The sequence below is a fragment of the Bombyx mandarina genome, chromosome 01 (assembly GCF_030267445.1).
Source record: "Bombyx mandarina strain Sakado chromosome 01, ASM3026744v2".
Lineage (NCBI taxonomy): Eukaryota > Metazoa > Arthropoda > Insecta > Lepidoptera > Bombycidae > Bombyx > Bombyx mandarina.
In genome coordinates this window covers 13294869-13314927 of record NC_143208.1, presented here as the reverse complement: position 1 = coordinate 13314927, position 20059 = coordinate 13294869, and the positions used below count along the sequence as shown (strand labels likewise).

Genomic DNA, 20059 nt, shown 5'->3' with positions numbered 1-20059 from the left:
GCTAGGTAAATCCAACTTCGAAAAAGAGGTCAACCATCGAATCCAGCTCGGATGGGCAGCGTTCGGAAAGCTACGTAAAATCTTCTCATCACAAACACCACAGTGTCTCAAGACGAAAGTCTTTGACCAGTGTGTGTTGCCCGTGATGACATATGGCACTGAGACGTGGTCGCTCACAATGGGCCTTATGAGAAGGCTCAAGGTCACCCAAAAAGCAATGGAGAGGGCTATGCTCGGAGTTTCCCTGCGAGATCAAATCAGAAATGAGGAAGTTCGCAGGAAAACCATGGTAACCGACATAGCCCAAAGGATTGTGACATTGAAGTGGCAGTGGGCAGGACACATTGCTCGCAGAACGGATGGCCGTTGGGGCCAGAAAGTTCTTGAGTGGCAGCCGCGTGCTGGAAGACGTAGCGTGGGTAGGCCTCCCACAAGGTGGGCCGACGACCTATTGAGGTTCGCGGGGATCCGCTGGATGCAGGCAGCGCAGGATCGGTCTTTGTGGCGAGACTTGGGGGAGGCCTATGTCCAGCAGTGGACGTCCATGGGCTGATAGGATAGGAACCTGGATTAGCAGTTTTGATACCTTTCATCATATTAAATGATATGTAACTGTATACAATGCAATGATTTTATATATATAGATTATGAAAATTTTATGGGTACGTCTAGTCTTGAATATCGATAATGCCTTTAATCTGGAATCTAAGTCGAATCCCGTGTCGAATACAGTAGCCAGGTTAACCACCAACTGACCACCAGAGCAAAGGTACATTAATAATAACGCTATGCCGAAAAATATTCTATACAAAAGAAAATTTTGGTCCATATTCAATGTGTTTCAGTTATGTACATTTTTAATGTTTATCTGTGTTTTGCGTTAGTTGGTTACCCAAAGGCCATAGACGTTACACAACGATGCCGCCGTCCACCTGGAGATATGTTTAAATCTAAATTATATAAAGTAACGGCCGTCCTACCCTTCAAACCGGAACATTTTGTGCTTTGCGACCGAAAGGAGCAGGATGCTGTTTATTTCCTACTTAAGGGCTTACAACGTACTAGTAATTTGTATTTACTATTTTTGTGCACTTATTTCAGTAGCCGAATGCTCAAACTTTATTAATAAGCTAGCTGTACCCGTCCGCTTTGCTGGGTATTTAAAATTAACATTATTATTTCTCAACCCCACAAAGATTCTCATCATTAACGCCCCCGCATCTGGTGTAGGGAGTTCAATACTCATATAAATGTTAGCCTATCCATTAAGTAAATGTATTTTCTACATGGATACCAAGTTTCAAGTCAATCGGATACATGGTTCAGTAGTTATAACGGAACATCCGTAAAAACCACTGTAGATTTATATATTACTAGTATAGAGTATAGATTTATTGAGATAATATATTGAATATATGATGCATTCTTAGTATATAAATATTCTCGGTATTTTGTTTAATCGAATGACTGAAATTCGTTTAAAATACGATCGTTCTGCAACTGCCTTTACATTACACCACAAATTAATTGCGATAGAAATTTTAGTGCGAATATTACTATGGTTTAAAATTGGTTTTAAATACTGAAATTGGAACTGAATCCTCTCAATAGGAGGAATATATCGCAGATACTCAATATACCCCTGACAGTTCGGTGATCACTTCCGGTTTTAACCCTATGAATCACAGAGACATCATTGAATATCTGTCTACTGGTGCTCATTATGAAATCGATCTCTTTTTTTGTTACACTATCGGGACTCATCCAGGTCCATTTCCTGTGGGGCAAAATCTGAAAGAAAGAATTCATCATATAAAGTCCTTCTTTCTCCAGAAAGTCGGCCAGCCTTCATCCCCTGGAGTGCCGCTGCCCATATCCAAATTGCCTCACTTTCAACTCATCATTCCTTCTACAGCCCAGCTTCGCATTGAAGTCTCCCATAACAACAGTGAAATGTGTTTTGGACCTATGTATGGCCCTACTAACGTCCTCATATAAAGTCTCCACCTCATCATCTGAGTGTGTCGGAGTGGGAGCGTAAACCTGTATGACCTGTAGCGAATATCGTTTAGATATTCTGAATATAAGGCACGCTACCCTATTCGACACACTCCCGATGGACATAATGTTGTTCACAAGAGACTTGTGGATGATAAACCCAACGCCACCTTGGGACTTCTGCTCTTCCTCTGGGTAAAAGAACAAGTGACCGGACTGCAAAGTTATCGTATCCCCTCCCTGTCTTCGGATTTCCGATAAACCAATAACGTCCCAGCGCAGCTTGTCCATCTCTTCTTCCAGCTCGACGAGCTTCTCGTCTAGCCTCAGAGTGCGCACGTTGTGTGTTACCAGGGCCAGTGGTCGTCGTTTTTGGGGGTGGTAGCCGTGTCTCTGCCGGGGATTCTTAGCACCCCCTGCCCCACCGTTACCGTGACAGCTACCGTAGCCCAGAATAGCGGGGCCGCCGGGGACTAGGGGCCTGGTCTCTCTATTACTTTCCATGGAGGTATTTAGCCAACTGTACCACGCTGGCTAAACGAGTTAGTACATGGTTTAATTTCGAGTTTTCCTTTTCTTGCACTGATGTCTTGTGCATATTCCCTTAGACGATTCTTACGACTCCCTGGGATAGTATAGGGGTGCTGACACATTGATTCTTACTCTGTTACCACACGGATTATTTATTAAAGGAGATAAAAACACCAAAAGCATTACAATACCAAAACTGTACAATGGTCGTGTGTCGATTTAAATAAAACAGTTATTGCAGTATTAACAAAAAAGTTATTATATTTTCAATTCCCTGGATGAAGTCTGTGACAATGTTTGAAATCGTTTCGCAGTAAGAGAGACGTTTAAAAAATATCAGACCTTGGGTCTTAATAGGATTTTTCACGAGCCGTAGACACAATTAAAACTAGTTTTACGATTTAATCTCACATTTATTATTTTCGTTTTATTGCTTGCGAAGTTTCGAATACTGCACATATTTCGTCATAGACGAACGAATAAGATTTTCAACGAACACCAACCAACGAGACCCTAAACCATGTTTTAAACAAATTCGTATTTATATTAAATCCGTTACTGCTTTAAAAGCAAACAATGCGGGGCTTAAACAGTTGCCGAGACATTTCAAACTAAAAAAAATAACATTTTATTCGCGCAGGTCGCAAAAAAAAACACCAAGAATTTCCAGTCTGTGAAATGTTTGGTCGAATAAAATTAAAACAAAGCTGGTATGCACACTTTGTGTTTTCAAGGTGTTACTTCGCATTAAAGTACATTAGTGAGATAACATTTATAATTTAAGATATTCAGTATATATTTTAGAAATCATAAAAAAGACGTGAAATAATCAAATTGAAAACTCGTAATGTAGAAGTTTCGACGAAAACCATCTTGTAGACTCAGGTTTGTCCTCATATAAGAATAAGCTTTGAATAAATCTTTGCAATTAAATTTGTAATTTAGAAATTTTTGGAATGAAGTTCCTTATGGGACGATGCGGAGGAGTACCATAACCGGGAAAAAAACGTCCGTAACATAAGATTTTTATTAGTAAAGCACACAGTGTACGACTTAACTTTGTAATAACGTACAAAAACTGGTGGTAAGACCTCTTGAGAGTCCGCGGCGGGTAGGTACCACCACCCTGCTTATTTCTGCAATGAAGCAGTAAGGCGTTTCGGTTTGAATTCGGTTTTTATCATTCATTAACCACAATACACTAACTCTTATGCAAACAACCGTGAATGAAGTGTAGCACAATAAGTTCGCACGTTACCGAATGACCGTGGAGTTGTTGCGAAACCTCCAGTTTTATGTTACTTTAAATTAATATTTTTATAATAAGGAACTTCGTTCCTATTCGGTGTCCCACGACACCACACATCTTTTTTATTTGATATGTAGGCTAGGTATGTGATGTGTGGTAGGGTGCCTAAGGGTGACTAAGGAATTTGCCAGAGAACGGACAACAGCGTTCTTTGAGTATTATACGAAAATACTACAATCGCCAATTACCATTTACTGATGGCAGAGCGTATTGAAAACCAGCACGGGTAGATACCGCTATCGTGGTCATGCTTTCCGGCTTGTAGGGCCGTGTCATTTCCCAAGCTAGGTGGCGATGTACACTGTGATGTTCATGATCTCCGGTAACCACTTTACTCTGTTACCGGGGATCCCTGAAAAAACATACTCAATGCATGGATCAGTAGTTATAAATATTTTATGAACAGATATGAGTAGAAGGGTTATTTTTATAATATTCTGAAAAGCACCCCACGCCTTTTTTACAATAAAATCATTTTTTCTTACACTATCTTTAATTCAAATTTATTAAAATTTATTTTCTATTTTTTAGTTGGATTTTCTATAAAAGCATATTTTGTTAGTTTTTTTAAACTATTACCTATTTATTTTTTATTATTAAGAAGAATTTCAATTTTTTTTTTATTTTAAATATTGTATTGTCATCTGTCCTTAATAATTATACCAAATTTCGAGTTAATCCGACGTTTTGAAAAATCATGGCTAAAATCATGTTCAAAGATTCCGTTGCAAACATACATACGTCTAAAGCTAATAAAAGCGTATTAAGAAAGAAGAAAATTTGCAAAAAAAATTTATTAATTAAAAACATACTTTGCCTTTGTTTCCTAAGGAAATTTTATCCATGCTTCCTTAATTATACTGTCTTAATCTAGACGTTCTTCTTCAATACAAAGGTATCCACCACAACACTCGACTAAAGGAAATATTATTAAAAAGCGCAGACAACTAACTGCTTGGGATATTTTATAAAACAAAATAAACAACGTCAAAGGTTCTCTATAAAAATATTATAGCACGTTCTCTCCGCGTACTGAATACAATTTTAAACGGGATATACTCGTACTAACGACTCAACTCGATGTTTGTTCGTAAACAAGAAAGAATATTTATTTACTAAGACAAGTGTAAATACCGAGTTATATTTATAGAAATCGCATTATTTTACTAACTTGTTTTTAGGTGGGATTAGTGATTTTGTATTATAGTAAAAGAGCCGTTCCCGAAGACAGAACGCGTAAAAGTCGTTCTCGATCGTGTAAAAGTTAACTCAAATTTTACGGAGTTGGAACAGCACCCCTAGCGGCAAACGAAGGGAAGCTATTCCAAATCCATACAAATTTGAGTTCACTTTGACGCGATCGAGAAACTAAAAACTCACACTAAGCACACAGTTGTCCCATCCTTGTTCAACATTAACAGAAACTAAAATTCATATTCGACTGAGCATAAGTACATATTTTTTAAATACTTAAAAACATTTTGGATTTAGCAATAAAATTAGCGAAGGTACCCGGCAATAATACGAGGTCATTGACCTTATTATGTCCCAAATGATTCGAAAACAAATGCAATGCGTATGTAATAGCATAGACACGGATGAATGTGTTCATTGAAATGTAAACAAATGACAATCGCTTTTTGAAGTACGTATGTATAGATTTGTCAATACTCACAGAGCCGTTTTCTCTTGTCCGACGTTCTTAAGTGAATCGAGCATCATGATGGCGTGCTTCCGGTCCTCGATGAGAGCATCGCGCTTGGCACTATTCAGTGCTAGTTGCATCATTAGGCGCTGTGTCTGATATCGTTGCTCTTTCAGCCTGCAATTGTATATAGCCTAACTGGAAGCTCAAGTAAGCGAAAACTTCTATTCTTTGCAAATTATGCGGCAATTTGGCTAGAGTTTGAAAGCAGTTGCAATTGATCCACATTATGACATATTAATGTCTTTATATCTTATATCTTGTCTGATGTATTGTAATATCTTTTTTTATTGCTTAGATGGGTGGACGAGCTCACAGCCCGCCTGGTGTTAAGTGGTTACTGGAGCCCATAGACATCTACAACGTAAATGCGCCACCCACCTTGAAATATAAGTTCTAAGGTCTCAATATAGTTACAACGGCTGCCCCACCCTTCAAACCGAAACGCATTACTGCTTCACGGCAGAAATAGGCAGGGTGGTGGCACCTACCCGCGCGTACACTCAATAGGTCCTACCACCAGTAAAATACCAGTAAATACCAGTAAATATTTAAAAAGAGGTGTAATCCCGGAAGCAGATTCCAATGTTCTTGTTTTAGGTTACCTCAAAAGTATTTGATCGAAGGACGACACCAGAGTAGCTTTCTGTAAACGTTTACAAATGGCCATGACCTCCTCCAACTCCCAATGCACGGAGTGCACGCTTCCATCCTCATCGTCTTCGTAGAGGTCATCAAGATTGGTCGCCTCCTATAAAATTTATTTACGTTACCGTTCTTACAAAATCTAAACCGGACGTCCCTCTCGAAAGTACTAAGTACATCCAATTAGGATGCATCGACAATCTTTCACCATCAAACTTAAGCTTGTTTAGCATCGAAGAGGGCTTTAAAAATATATACCTAGTCAGGTCATAAATTCTGTCACATGTTTAATGTAAAATAATTGAAACAAGTTTATTCATTATGTAACCATTCAGATACCAAAATGAACTTAACAAAACATAGATTCTTAAGACACTAAAGTTTATTCAAAATGACCTCCGTGATTTTGAATACAGGCCTTCAATCTGCGCGGCCAGTCGTCTATCGCAGCACGAACGAGGTCCATGTCAATATCGGCGGCTGCCTTAATCAAGGATGTCTTGAGTGACTCCAAACTGGCATGAGGCTTTGAGCACGCCTTTTCCTCCAAGTGTTGCCATATCTTGTAATCTAACGGATTCTAATCTGGACTGGAGGAGGGCCAGTCTTCGTGCCGGATGAAGTCGATTTCACGTGCCGCCAGCCAGTCTTGTGTGCTCTTCGCTCTATGAGCTGGCGCCGAACCTTGTTGGAATACCCAGTGTCTGTTATTGAACATGGTATGAGAAACAGGTTCCACAAGGTTCGTCAGGACTGTATTTTGATACACAACTGCATTCGTTTTTACACCTTTCTCACAAAAATGTACCTCTGTTAAGCCCCAATAAGAAACTCCCAACCATACCATGAGCGAGGATGAAAATGACCTCGTTGGACACGCGAAATACGGTTGCTCGCTTCTTCACTACTGTGTGCATACACCTTATCATTTTGTTTGTTGTAGCTCTCTTCTACGGTAAAAATTTTTCATCCGAAAAAAGAATTTCCCGATATTTTTTTCCCGCGTACCGCTTCAACAAAGCGCGGCATCTCTTCAGTCTCAGGTCCATTAGACGAGCATTCAAACGATGTCCTGTTTTTTTCGATATGCCCGAAGCCCTAAGTCTTCATTTAACACCCTTTTCACCGTGGTTCTGCTTAACCCCATCTGAAGGGCCAACAGTTTCTGCTTACGTTTGGGATTTTTTTGAATTCACGCCTTCACAGCTTTTATCACTGCTGGAGTCCTAACAGACCGAGGGCGACCACTTCTTGACCTGTCATCTACACTAGAGTCTTCATTGTATCGTTTGATGGTACGATAAACGAATCTTTTGGTTATGTTAAAATTTTTCAGTATGTTAAAAATTTTAATTGGCGCGTAACCGGAACGATGCAAAACAATAACTGCAACACGGTCTTCTTTAAGCGTCCACTCCATATTTAAAAATGAGTAAAATTCTAAAAGTATACATTTTTATTTTCATGAACAATTCTAAATTCGAATTCAATAAACTTTTTTGTGGCCAGCATTCTAAAAGAAAAGTTTTTATTGTGTGACAATACTTATGACCTGACTAGTTATATAATATATTTAAAAGGTCGCATACAAAAAAAATCATACAACACGCGGTGCGCGGTGTAGGCTTCGACGAGGTCAATGATCTTATTGCTTTTTTGCCTGTGTTATGTTGTTGAACTTTGATTATTCGTATGCTATTATTTTGTTTGAAAAAAAAAACATTGTTAAAATTTTTTTTTTGCACACATTTCAGTTATTGAACAATATTAATAGATTTACGAAGAGATCGTGTAGTTCTTTTTAACATGCTTTTCTTAGCGTAGTATGTTTATTTTCATCTAACAGAATCTTTCAACGTAATTTTCACCGTCTTAAAGACGTCAAGTTAATATTTGAACACTTGCAAACGCATCAAGGACCGGTGACAACGAGTAATCTAAGAACTTCACTGTCATATCCTAACCAGTATCAACAGAATAAAAAATCTATATCTATACTAATATTATAAAGAGGAAAGATTTGTTTGTTTGTTTGTTTCGAATAGGCTCCGAAACTACTGGACCGATTTGAAAAATTATTTTTCCATTAAAGCCGACATTGTCCCTGATGAACATAGGCTACTTTTTTTTAAATTTTTTTTTATTTTTTTTATTTGGATCATGGCTTACTATTTAAGCTTTTTTTTTAACTACCTACATATATTGTTCAATTCAATCGATTTTGTCATGCTCTTTCTGTATAAATAAATTTAGTAATTATGGAACAAACTATGTCAAATTTAAAAAAATATGTTGCTTAGATGGGTAGACGAGCTCACAGCCCACCTGGTGTTAAGTGGTTACTGGAGCCCATAGACATCTACAACGTAAATGCGCCACCCACCTTGCGATATAAGTTCTAAGGTCTCAGTATAGTTACAACGGCTGCCCCATCCTTCAAACCGAAATGCATTACTGATTCACGGCAGAAATAGGCAGGGTGGTGGTACCACCCGCGCGGACTCACTAGAGGTCCTACCACCAATAAAGTTTAAGACTTTTGTTACGTGATATTATTATCGTGCTATTGTACGAAGCCACTCTCAAAGTCAATACCAATAAAGTACTTCCCTTTTGTAAATATACGCATTTTACAAACTAAAAGTAAATACTTGACTTTAAATCGTGTTTCAGGAATCGATAATAGTGTATGGTAAAGACGAGAAGCACCTACAGCTGTCATTACCTATGGCCGCAAAAATCGCACGTCAGCTGACTTCTAGCTTGTGCGGTCAAGAACAATTTTCCGTTCGCATTGCAAGTTTTCCCCGGTGTCGGTTAACCAATTAATAGTTTAGCAACGAATTTGTGTTTTATTTTTATTTTTTTATTGCCCTTGTAGGCAGACGTGCATACGGCCCACCTGATGGTGAGTGGTTACCGTCGCCCATGGACTTCAGCAATGCCAGGGGCAGAGCCAAGCCGCTGCCTACCGCTTAATACTCTCCACAAGCCTCGTTTGAAGAAGGACATATCATAGCGCTCGGGAAACACCGTGCAGGGGTTTTATTTATAGTACGTGTGTGTTATTCTTGTGTAGTTTGCTTCATAATCAGTGCTTTATTTGGGAACTATATTTTGAAAGCGTATTGCGAAGTCGCACGTACGTCATTTTAGGTATTTCCGCACTAAATTAAATATCTGGTCTGATTTGGAGCATAAGCTTCCCAGTGTACTTCAAATCTCAAGGTAAATGCCGGAAATTATAGTGTTTGTGGTATCTAAGTACAAGGAGGGCCCTTACGCCAATACACAAACAGTTCAATAGTTAAATCACGCTGTTCACGTACATCACACAATTGACTAAAGCCCATATTAAAGTCTCTATTTCTGCAATTTAAAAGGCTTGCAAATTATCCAATTTAATTTTTCACATATTAGACAATATATTATACAAAAATACATAAAAACCTATTTCTTCGTACATCCAAGAAACCGACACGGGAATACAAACGCGCCAATGTCGATTTGAATTAAAGCTACATACGGTATACACCTTACGACACATGTCAAGGACTATTGAATGTTATATTCTAAGTTTTGTACGATAAAGTCGAGAGCGCTAGAGAAAATTGCATTTTAAATTGCTGAGAGCACGATCGCCGGCTCAGTCGGAGGTCGCAAGCTTTTCTACGATAAGATGTTGAAGATCATCTTTCTCCGACGGGACTACAGGACGTAAACGATGTTTTGTGAGATACATTTTTGAAAATTTCTCTCGTAGGATAATCGTATTCGATAGCAAATAAACAAAAAACAAAATGTCTGAATTGTTTAATACTACTCATTTATCGGGGCTTAGTATCAATGTCGACAAATACAAATAATAGTCAAATAACACTGCGCCGCATTGTATCCAGGCTTTGCTGCAAAGAGGTTCTGCCGATATTGAGTGGGATGTTCCGGCCGATACAGTTGGGCGTCGGTACAAAGGGCGGCTGTGAAGCTGCGGTACATGCGGCTCGCACCTTTCTTAAGGGGGGTGGTGCCGAAGTATTGGTGAAGGTGGATTTAAAAAATGCATTTAATTGTATCGATAGGAATGCTTTTCTTAAAGAAGTGAAGGAACACATACCATCTATCTACCCTTACCTTTATCAATGCTATGGTAATCCATCTAAGCTGGTTTATAAGGAGAGCCTTGTGGAATCAGCGACGGGTTGTCAACAAGGCGATCCACTCGGTCCGGCGATTTTTAGTTTGGGAATACATCCAGTTTTGAGGGAGCTGAAGTCCAGCCTAAATTTATGGTATCTGGATGACGGAACATTGGGAGGGGACATTTCCACGGTCTTAAAGGATTTAGAATATCTAAAATCTGCTTTGGCCAGTTTGGGTTTAGAGCTCAATTTTGCTAAGTGTGAGCTTTTTATCAATGCCTCTTGTTGTTCCGTACCAGTTTCTGACGTTTTTGCAAAGTTTAATACCGCAGCGCCCAACATAAAAGTTGTTGATGAGAATTCTCTGATGTTGCTGGGTGCTCCCATTTTGGATGGATCGATCGACGCGTATATTGATGAGCAGATTGATAAATTTTCTCAGTGTTCCAACAATTTATTTGAAATTAACTCTCATATGGCTTTGTTCATTATAAGACACTGTCTATTCGTACCTAAATTTACATATGTGTTAAGATGTTCTTTCTTATGGAAACATAATAATAAACTTAATTCTTTGGATGAAATGATAAAGGGTGTTCTGTGCAAAATAATTAATTGTAATTTGGATGACCTCTCTTGGGAGCAATGTGTCCTGCCAGTACGTTTTGGTGGTATCGGCGTACGTAAAGCATCAGCTGTTGCGTTGCCGGCCTTTCTTGCTTCTGCACACGCCTCCTGTCTCATAGTCGGTAATGTTCTCAACCCTTGTATGGGTTCCGTAGAGATTGTGGGTGTGTCGGAGGCTGGATCGGCCTGGCAATCTTTGTGTCAGGCGGATTTTCCTACTTTACCGCATTTGCAGCGTCTTTGGGACATTCCGCTTTGTCAACGGATACAGCAACGGTTACTACAATCATATGATAACAGCGTGGACATTGCTCGTTTTCGCGCCGTTACCGAAAAGGAATCAAGTTACTGGCTTCAAGCCTATCCATCGTCCAATACAGGCACGTTGTTGGACAACAACGCTCTCTCGCTAGCTATTGGCTTACGGTTGGGGGCCCATATTAACGTACCACATTTCTGTGTCTGTGGCGAGTACGTCAATGAGCTTGGACATCACGGACTCTCGTGCCAGAAAAGCGCTGGGCGCATTCCAAGACACGCGTCTTTAAATGATATGATAAGAAGGGCGCTCACTACAGTCAATGTTCCGGCTGTCTTGGAACCCATCGGAATTTTGAGGTCAGATGGGAAAAGGCCCGATGGAGTCACGCTGATTCCATGGTCAGTTGGTAGGTGCCTGGTGCTGGTAGGCTTGGTAGGTGCCTGGGATGCTACTTGTGTGGATACTGTGGCTCCCTGTCATTTAGATGGTACTTCGTCCCGCCCCGGTTCAGCTGCAGCTTCAGCAGAAATTACAAAAAAGCGGAAGTATTCGGGTTTGGGGTCTTCTTATTCTTTTTTGCCTTTCGCGGTTGAGACGATGGGCCCTTGGGGCCCTGAAGCAAAAAAAATTTTAACAGAAATCTCCAAACGCTTGAAGGAGGTTACACATGATGCTAAGGCTGGCTGGTACTTTGCACAGAGAGTGAGTCTGGCTGTCCAACGAGGCAACGTAGCCAGTATCTTGGGGACTGTGCCTCCTTCAAGCGCGTTGGAAGATCTGTTCTACTGTGTGGGTTGAGTTATGTTAAGTTATTTTGATTTGACTTTTTGTTAATAAAAGATTGCATTATTAAAAATAAAAAAAAGAAGTCAAATTACATATTAATTAATAAGTATGTGTAACACAATATATTATTGGAGAAAAAAGGCGGCATTAAAATGAATTATAATTAATTAAATTAAATATATATGTCGGAGAAGCCACAATTATTAAAACCATCGTCAGACATCGCAGGGGAGAACATGATGATCGAGTCAAGGGAAATATTGAGCACACCAATCACGCCTGTTAGCCTAGAACAATTTAGAAATCCCTTCTAGACGCCAGCAAATGAAAACGAATGACAGTTCTTAGAATGGAGGCACCGCTCTTCAGAAGGCTGGTTGGTAAGTGTGATGGCGTCTACGAGCCTCCATCGGCTAAGCTCTGTCGTAGCACGAAGTTAGCAGAGTTCCGACGATACCGCAATCGTGCTGCCATCTCTCGGGAATCGTGCTGCGTTTCTTTTAGCAACCAAATTAATGACAGTCTCCGGCATTATTATATATGTACACTAATACCTATATGTATAGTAATATATTATTACTAGCTGGCCCAGCAAACGTTGTTTTGCCCTATAAATTATTGCTAGGAAAGATAAATAACCTAGATATCGACTGCAGCGACATCTGATTTGTAAATCTAAACATTCTCGAATCCACCTGAAGGGCGGGAGATCAAATTGAATTAAAAAAAAAAACATAATTAAAGGAACTTGAAATTATAAACTCTGAATAAGAATTTATCGTACTACAATTATTATAATATTTGATTGCCATCTTGCAACCTTATTGCGGATCTGTGCATAGAATAAAAAAAATAAAAATCGGGATGGAAAAATAGAGGTTGATCGTATAAAAGTGAAAATTGAGAAAATTAAAAAAAAACTTGCCAAAAAAATTTTAGTTTGTAATTACCAAATAAAAAATAGGGGTTGATCATAGAGGGATGAAAAATTGATAGTAACATCAGATTTTTTATTTTTAATAAAGATAAAAATGAAAATCTTGCCAAAAAAATTAAAGTCTATAATTAACAAATAAAAAATAGGGATTGATCGTAGAGGGGTGAAAACTTCAGAGTAATATGATTTTTTTAATTCTAAGTCATGACAAAATAAAAAGAAAATTTCTTGAAAAAATAATTAAAGTTTTTAATTAAATAATAAGGGTTGATCGTAGAGGGGTGAAAATTTAGGGTTGTATGTATTTTTGTATGCTGTATCATAAAAAAATAAAAAAATAAAAATTGTCTAAAAAATAAAAAAATAAATTTAGGGGTGGACCCACCCTTAACATTTAGGGAGATGAAAAATAGATGTTGTCCGATTCTCTACCCTGGCCGATATGCACGGTAAGATTCACGAAAATCGGTCGAGCCGTTTCGGAGGAGTGCAATCACGCACACCGTGACACGAGAATTTTATATATTAGATAATTTCTATATTAAATTGTAACCTCTTTCCGTATAAGATCGGGGAATGAATCCGTCAAATACGCGACTTCCCTGCGGGCCAGTCTCAGCGTTCTCTCCCTCTCTTTCATATTTGCTTTTATTTCTTTCTCTAGTTTGCTGAATTCGAATTTCCTGTCGTCCAAATATTCAATGGCCAGCTGTCCCATTTCCGTTGCACTCATCAAACATTTACCTTGCGCGCGACAGTCTAATTTCAGAGCTTCTAGTACGACGGTGAAATACGACGAATCCTGATAAAAGCGGAAGTACATTTCGAAATTATTTTAAGTTCTATAAAAATCACGCCAACTATATTTTAGAAGTGCTTCTCGTACAAATGATTGCTGCGAGGGCATTATATTTACTTTCTGGAAAAAAGCAAATTCCATGCTTACAAAGAAACACGTAAATTTTATTTATTTGTGTAATGGCCAGCATCGCTTTGAATGGTAGGACTGACATTAAACCAGCTGAGACTTCGATCATGGCTAAAAATCGCGTTAGGACACCAGTGATGAGGTTATCCATCTATGCGAGGGTGGTTGTCAAACTGCAACGCCAATCTCTCTAAGCTTATGAAAAGAAATGCACATTTTTCAAAAACCCATACATTGGAATGGTCTTTGAAAAGAAAGGCATGTATGATTTCTAGCATTGTAACAACGATTAAAAAGTTGCGCGAAGGCTATGGAAAAGGACGATGCGTCTCCTAGTTTCGCGAAGGCTATGGAAAAGGACGATGCGTCTCCTAGTTGCGCGAAGGCTATGGAAAAGGACGATGCGTTTCCTAGTTGCGCGAAGGCTATGGAAAAGGGCGATGCGTCTCCTAGTTGCGCGAAGGCTATGGAAAAGGACGATGCGTTTCCTAGTTGCGCGAAGGCTATGGAAAAGGACGATGCGTCTCCTAGTTGCGCGAAGGCTATGGAAAAGGGCGATGCGTCTCCTAGTTGCGCGAAGGCTATGGAAAAGGACGATGCGTCTCCTAGTTGCGCGAAGGCTATGGAAAAGGGCGATGCGTCTCCTAGTTGCGCGAAGGCTATGGAAAAGGACGATGCGTCTCCTAGTTGCGCGAAGGCTATGGAAAAGGGCGATGCGTCTCCTAGTTGCGCGAAGGCTATGGAAAAGGACGATGCGTCTCTTAGTTGCGCGAAGGCTATGGAAAAGGACGATGCGTCTCCTAGTTGCGCGAAGGCAATGGAAAAGGGCGATGCGTCTCCTAGTTTCGCGAAGGCTATGGAAAAGGACGATGCGTCTCCTAGTTGCGCGAAGGCTATGGAAAAGGACGATGCGTCTCCTAGTTGCGCGAAGGCTATGGAAAAGGACGATGCGTCTCCTAGCTGCTTGAGGGTTTCATTCAGGGTTCACAATCTCTGAACTGAATGAAGTGTTTTCCGCTTATTAAATAAATTTTGTTTTCGATTCAGGTTACGGTAGCAACTAATTTGCGTTTCGGCATCACGAACAATATCCCAGTGCCTTGTTGTTGTACCTTTTTCAGAATATCCAATATTTTCTTGTACATGACTTTGATGGCAAGCGCAGCATTTTTCTTGATGTTGGCTTTTTGCACATAGTTGGCAACGGCCTGCTCTTTCTTCTCGGCTGGCAATTTTCCACCGACTTCGTACAAAAGACGATCACGCATTTCTGCTGATTCCAACTAAAAATAAAAATAATAAAATTAAAATAACGAAAAAGTAATAGGGCATAAAATGCAATACGACAAAATAAAAAACAAAACATGTTTCGTGTCATTTATACTATGCTGTATCATAGTTTTCATTATACATTTCAATCTTTGATATTTTTACTCAATACTTTCTTTTAAGTTTAAGTAGGAATGTGGACCCAGTCACTAGACAGAGAAAACGCCAGGAAGAAAAAGAAAACTTTCTTTTAAAACGTCAGTTGACCTGAACTGTATGTAGGTGATGATCGGAATACAAAAATGGTCATTTCAAAGTTATCGTTTTATTATTTAATCGAAACGCACTTTCCCTCTCATTATTATTCACTAGATGATGACCGAGCTTCGCTCGGCTTTTTTTTTATAACGTCATCTTGTTGTGTCTTTAAAGCAGTATAAGATATAGATGTCGGGAAGAGTTGATTATTGAAAACACGAATAAAACAACATTTTCTGAAAATAAATCGTAGCTAGATCGATTTATCGCCCCCGAAATCCCCTGTGTACTAAATTTTATGAAAATCGTTGGAGCCGTTTCCGAGATTCAGATTATATATACCTATATATATATATATATATATATATATATACAAGAATTGCTCGTTTAAAAGTATAAGATTCTCAAATCTAATTTTCACATAAAACTTAAGTAGAAGATTCATAACTTCAGTATTGGTGAAAAATCTAGTATGATATCTGACCGACGATGAAATAAGACACGAGAAGACGCACGCGCCAGGCCAAGTCAAGATTCAACCACCTCTCAATATTTATATTTATTGCCTACGAAGGTAGACGCATCTAATGGCGCGTAATCAGCCTTGCTCGTGGGTATCAGAAATTCATAGCCAAGTTGCTGCCTCGCTTAATAGACATGTCATAAGTGCGACACAATCCACAAACCCTGTAACGTTTGTTCCAGAGACGGATGGTAAATAGCAAGCATTTTATTTGAACGCGCACTGTTAATTAGAGCAACGAAATCGATGGCAGTATGGATCAATTCCAGAGGTGGACGGTACGATCGTAAAAAAGAGATGATGGAATCATCAAAAATCCTCAGAGCACGTCCCATGGAACATGCAGTACCAAACACGCGAGAGTAAAAACTAAGCCTATCCGATCCGTGAAATCAAGATTACCCACTTATAGTAACAGTATAATGTAAAGTATTAATGTTTGCACTTCATGCTAAATTGTTCTAATGCCATTCAAATAGGACAGGTAACGCGCCTGTAGGCATTATAAATGATCTGTAATACATAAATAATCTGTTAAAAAGCCCAATTACGAATTCAGTTTTTGTGTACATTCGTCCATTTGTTTGGGTGTTGGTTTTGAAAAAATAAGAGTTGAGAGGGGCCACCGCGTTTCTACTAATTTATTCAGCAGCATAACCGAATCTCGTAATTGGAACTTATGCAGCGCAGTGAATTTAACGCAAAGCACAAACGGTTCCATCATAATTAAGCACTTGAAAAAACAGTTTTTTCGCTATGCTTCTTTATATTCTAACTTTATTTCAAAACAAGTTGAAGATCAGTCATCGACAAGAAAATATTTTCTTAGAAGAAAAAGAAACTACGCTACTCAAAGTATTTATATTCTATCAGATAACACCATCAGCGTAACTCAATTGATATGAATCTCAATATGAATCTTAATCCAAGGTCAGGTATCATTTGGTGGTACAAGGGTGGTATATCCATTATTATATGGTGCAATTGATATTGTCCGTTATGTACAAAATTGGTATTTATGTTGTAAAATATCTATAAGCAACATTTGTATAATTCTGGAAGCAACTTAAATAAAAATTAAACATGTTTTCCCGACCAACCTGTGTCAGTCGAAATTTTTCCATTTTCTTTTTCTTTGTGTACCTTATTCGATCTAGCTGCTTTCGTTTGTTGAAATTTTCTTGATGAATGCTCTCCAATACTTTCTAGAATAAACAGTTACGTTTAAAAACCTAAAGTCAACTTTAATTGTATTATTAACTAATACTACTATATATGATATAGTATTCGTCTAGTCTATATAATATAATCTTACTTTAAAAGGCTTACACTTAGTACGATTTTTTTTATTGCTTAGATGGGTGGACGAGCTCACAGCCCACCTTAGACATCCACCTTAGACATTACAACGTAATGCGCCACTCATCTTGAGATATAAGTTCCAAGTTCTCAGTATAGTTACAACGGCTGCCCCGCCCTTCAAACCGAAACGCATTACTGTTTCACGGCAGAAATAGGCAGGGCGGTGGTGCCTACTCACAAGAGGTGCTACAACCAGTAAATATATTCTTATATTTCATATTCTTTAGGGTTATTAGTTAAGGTGAAGAAGGGACGTCGCCAATTCTAATATTTGCATCGATTAACAACGGTAATCACTCTGAATAAAATAAGTATATAGCAGCTGTTAAAAAGGAATATTACAGCCTAATTTAATAAAGGTAAAAATAGAAAATGGCTAAATTAGTCCTAGACGAACATCGGCTTGGCTGTTCATATACGTGAGTTGGAGTCTCTTGTGCTCCTGGAATGCATTCCGAAGAAACTGTTTGTCTCCGTATACTGCGACTCCAAGTTCCTCACGTCTTGTATTTATGTCTTTGCGTAGTTGCCTAATATCCCTGCAGTAGCGTTTCTTCTGTTTCGCCAAATCCCCTTCATGGATCTTTCGGTCGCGTTCTATAATTAAAATTTATATGGTAAGTTGAATATATTATGATTTGGCAGTTTTTATAGTTTTTGTTATTACGTATTTATTTTGAATCTCAAATGAAGAAAGCTCCTGTAAAAATATTAGAGTTGAAAAAGATTTACTTTCCGTTCTAGCTAGCTCATTACTTTGAACACGTTGTGCATATTTACAACTTCGTTCGTTTTCATTTTTATACGTGTTTCCATAATTATTATAAGGTATCCCAAATTAAACATTATAACATCAAATATCCGTCAAGTAAAGCTGCGTCAAAATAAGACTAAAAATATTTGTGAATTTTTTTTTTATACTCTTTGATATTCATTTAGTAAACAGCTGTTATTTTGATATTACATACAAACACTTCAATTTTATTTATTTTTGTAGTATAACATGAGGAATGGTAGCCAATTTCCATCATCCAGTGGCCATATTCTTGTTTGCCTCTATAACATCGAGAATGAATATAAATATATTGCAGGTATTTATTTTAGTGAATTTACTTTAATCTAAAATTTAATCTACTTAGTTGATTTGCCAACGATGCGGTTAATGTTTATTTAGCAAAAGTATATTTGTTAATCTGTTGCGTATTTAAAAATATTACTTGAAAATTGATAACAGATTTTTGAAAATAAAAATACTTGTCCGAAATGATCCTTGGTTATTTCATAGTATTTATGTTTATACGCAAATTTGACATTTATATTTTGGATCAGTGAAAGATTTACTTATAATGAAACTTGATCCTACCACTCAACTCTTTTACATGTATTAGTCGCCTATATTTATATTTTTTTTATAATATATTTATAATCGAAGTATAAATTAAAATGAAATATAAACAAAGTTAATAAGTCCATGTATTGTAGTTAATTTTAGATGAACTTTATGAGCTTTAACCTCTGATCGCAATAATTTATATAAAATTATATATAGATTATATTACTCAATACAGCGGATACCACAAGGTAAGTATTACCTAACAAAAGAGGTTCAGAAGCTGTAATTTTATTTATAGATATAGAATAAAAATTCAATACCCTACAACAACGAATATCCTTGGACAGTAGCACGGCAATGTAATAAAAAATGATTGTATCTGCAGCACTAACAAGAGTCACAATTTCTATACACTATAAAATTGACGTTTAAATGACTCCAGCCTTCATTCTGCTGCATCTACAAATGTTATTTGCAATGTGGATCGCGTCGCATACAACTTGTAAAATAGATAGAAAAATATAAAGGAAATAGTGCACTTTATCCAAAAAAAAGAAACATACCCACTTTTTTGTTCTACATTAATGCGAGTAAATCCGCAGTGAAAAATAGTGTACAGTCAAATGTATACAAGCTAATTGAATAATAATTTTAATCACTGCACCAATTTGTTACTAAGTTTCATTGGTAGGCAATGCACTATTTAGAAAGCAATATAGGCTAGGTCTTATCTCGGTAATATTAAGGGTTTTATTGATGTATTAAATAGACTATGCAGACAACGTCACCGATAAAATCCAGTGGTTAATTAATAAGCTTGATCAAACATTCCAACAAATACTTCATACATGTGAACAAGCAATCAACATTTACTAATTTACTAATATATGATCGACGAGCTAATGAAATAGAAATAATAATCAATTTGAAGCACCATAAAGCTTTATCAGTCCACGGTATTGGTTGATTTTATCTTTTATAACCCAATTATCATTTTGCATTCCATGTATACGAACTTTCGCAGCTGATAGCATTTTCTTCGATCTTTAATGCACTTTGGTGTATTTAAATGTAATCAAAATCACCCAAAACTAAGCCAACAGGGTGACGTCTGTCAAATTGCATAAGCTTTGGCATCGAATGACTTCATAATTCGTATATTTTCTTTGAAATTACAAAGAGATTGTCATCGTCACGGAAAAATTAAGTATTGTACTATAACAATATTATAAATGAGAACGTTTCGTAGGATACAAAGATGTTTGTTAGTTACTAATTACTTAGCAATTAAAACGTAATGCAGACAAAGGTCAAATAGATATTATATAACTATAGTTAAAAAGAAAATCAAATTAATACTGTTCACATAAATTAACAATTAAACTTGCGATGTTTTTTCTATTTGTTTGCCATTCCCCTCTGCGTTTGTTCGTGTTCTAAATTCTGT

General features: G+C 37.7%; 2 protein-coding genes across 2 annotated transcripts in view; one reads left to right on the top strand and one right to left on the bottom strand.

Annotated features, from left to right (window-relative positions):
* Positions 1 to 17913, bottom strand: part of LOC114245167 (uncharacterized) — an 80763-nt gene extending 62850 nt beyond the window's left edge. Inside the window, exons 1-6 of the mRNA XM_028177217.2 lie at positions 17677 to 17913; positions 17018 to 17122; positions 14980 to 15150; positions 13493 to 13741; positions 6149 to 6294; positions 5514 to 5660 (exon numbers count right to left, since the gene is read on the bottom strand). Coding sequence (XP_028033018.2) covers positions 5514 to 5660; positions 6149 to 6294; positions 13493 to 13741; positions 14980 to 15150; positions 17018 to 17122; positions 17677 to 17694 — 836 coding nt within the window. The 5' untranslated portion in view covers positions 17695 to 17913. The remainder of the gene's footprint in view (positions 1 to 5513; positions 5661 to 6148; positions 6295 to 13492; positions 13742 to 14979; positions 15151 to 17017; positions 17123 to 17676) is intronic.
* Positions 10035 to 12049, top strand: LOC149503568 (uncharacterized). The gene has a single exon (XM_089728499.1). The coding sequence runs from the start codon at positions 10035 to 10037 to the stop codon at positions 12012 to 12014; it is 1980 nt and encodes a 659-aa protein (XP_089584625.1). The 3' UTR covers positions 12015 to 12049.
* Positions 17914 to 20059: the final 2146 nt, after the last annotated feature.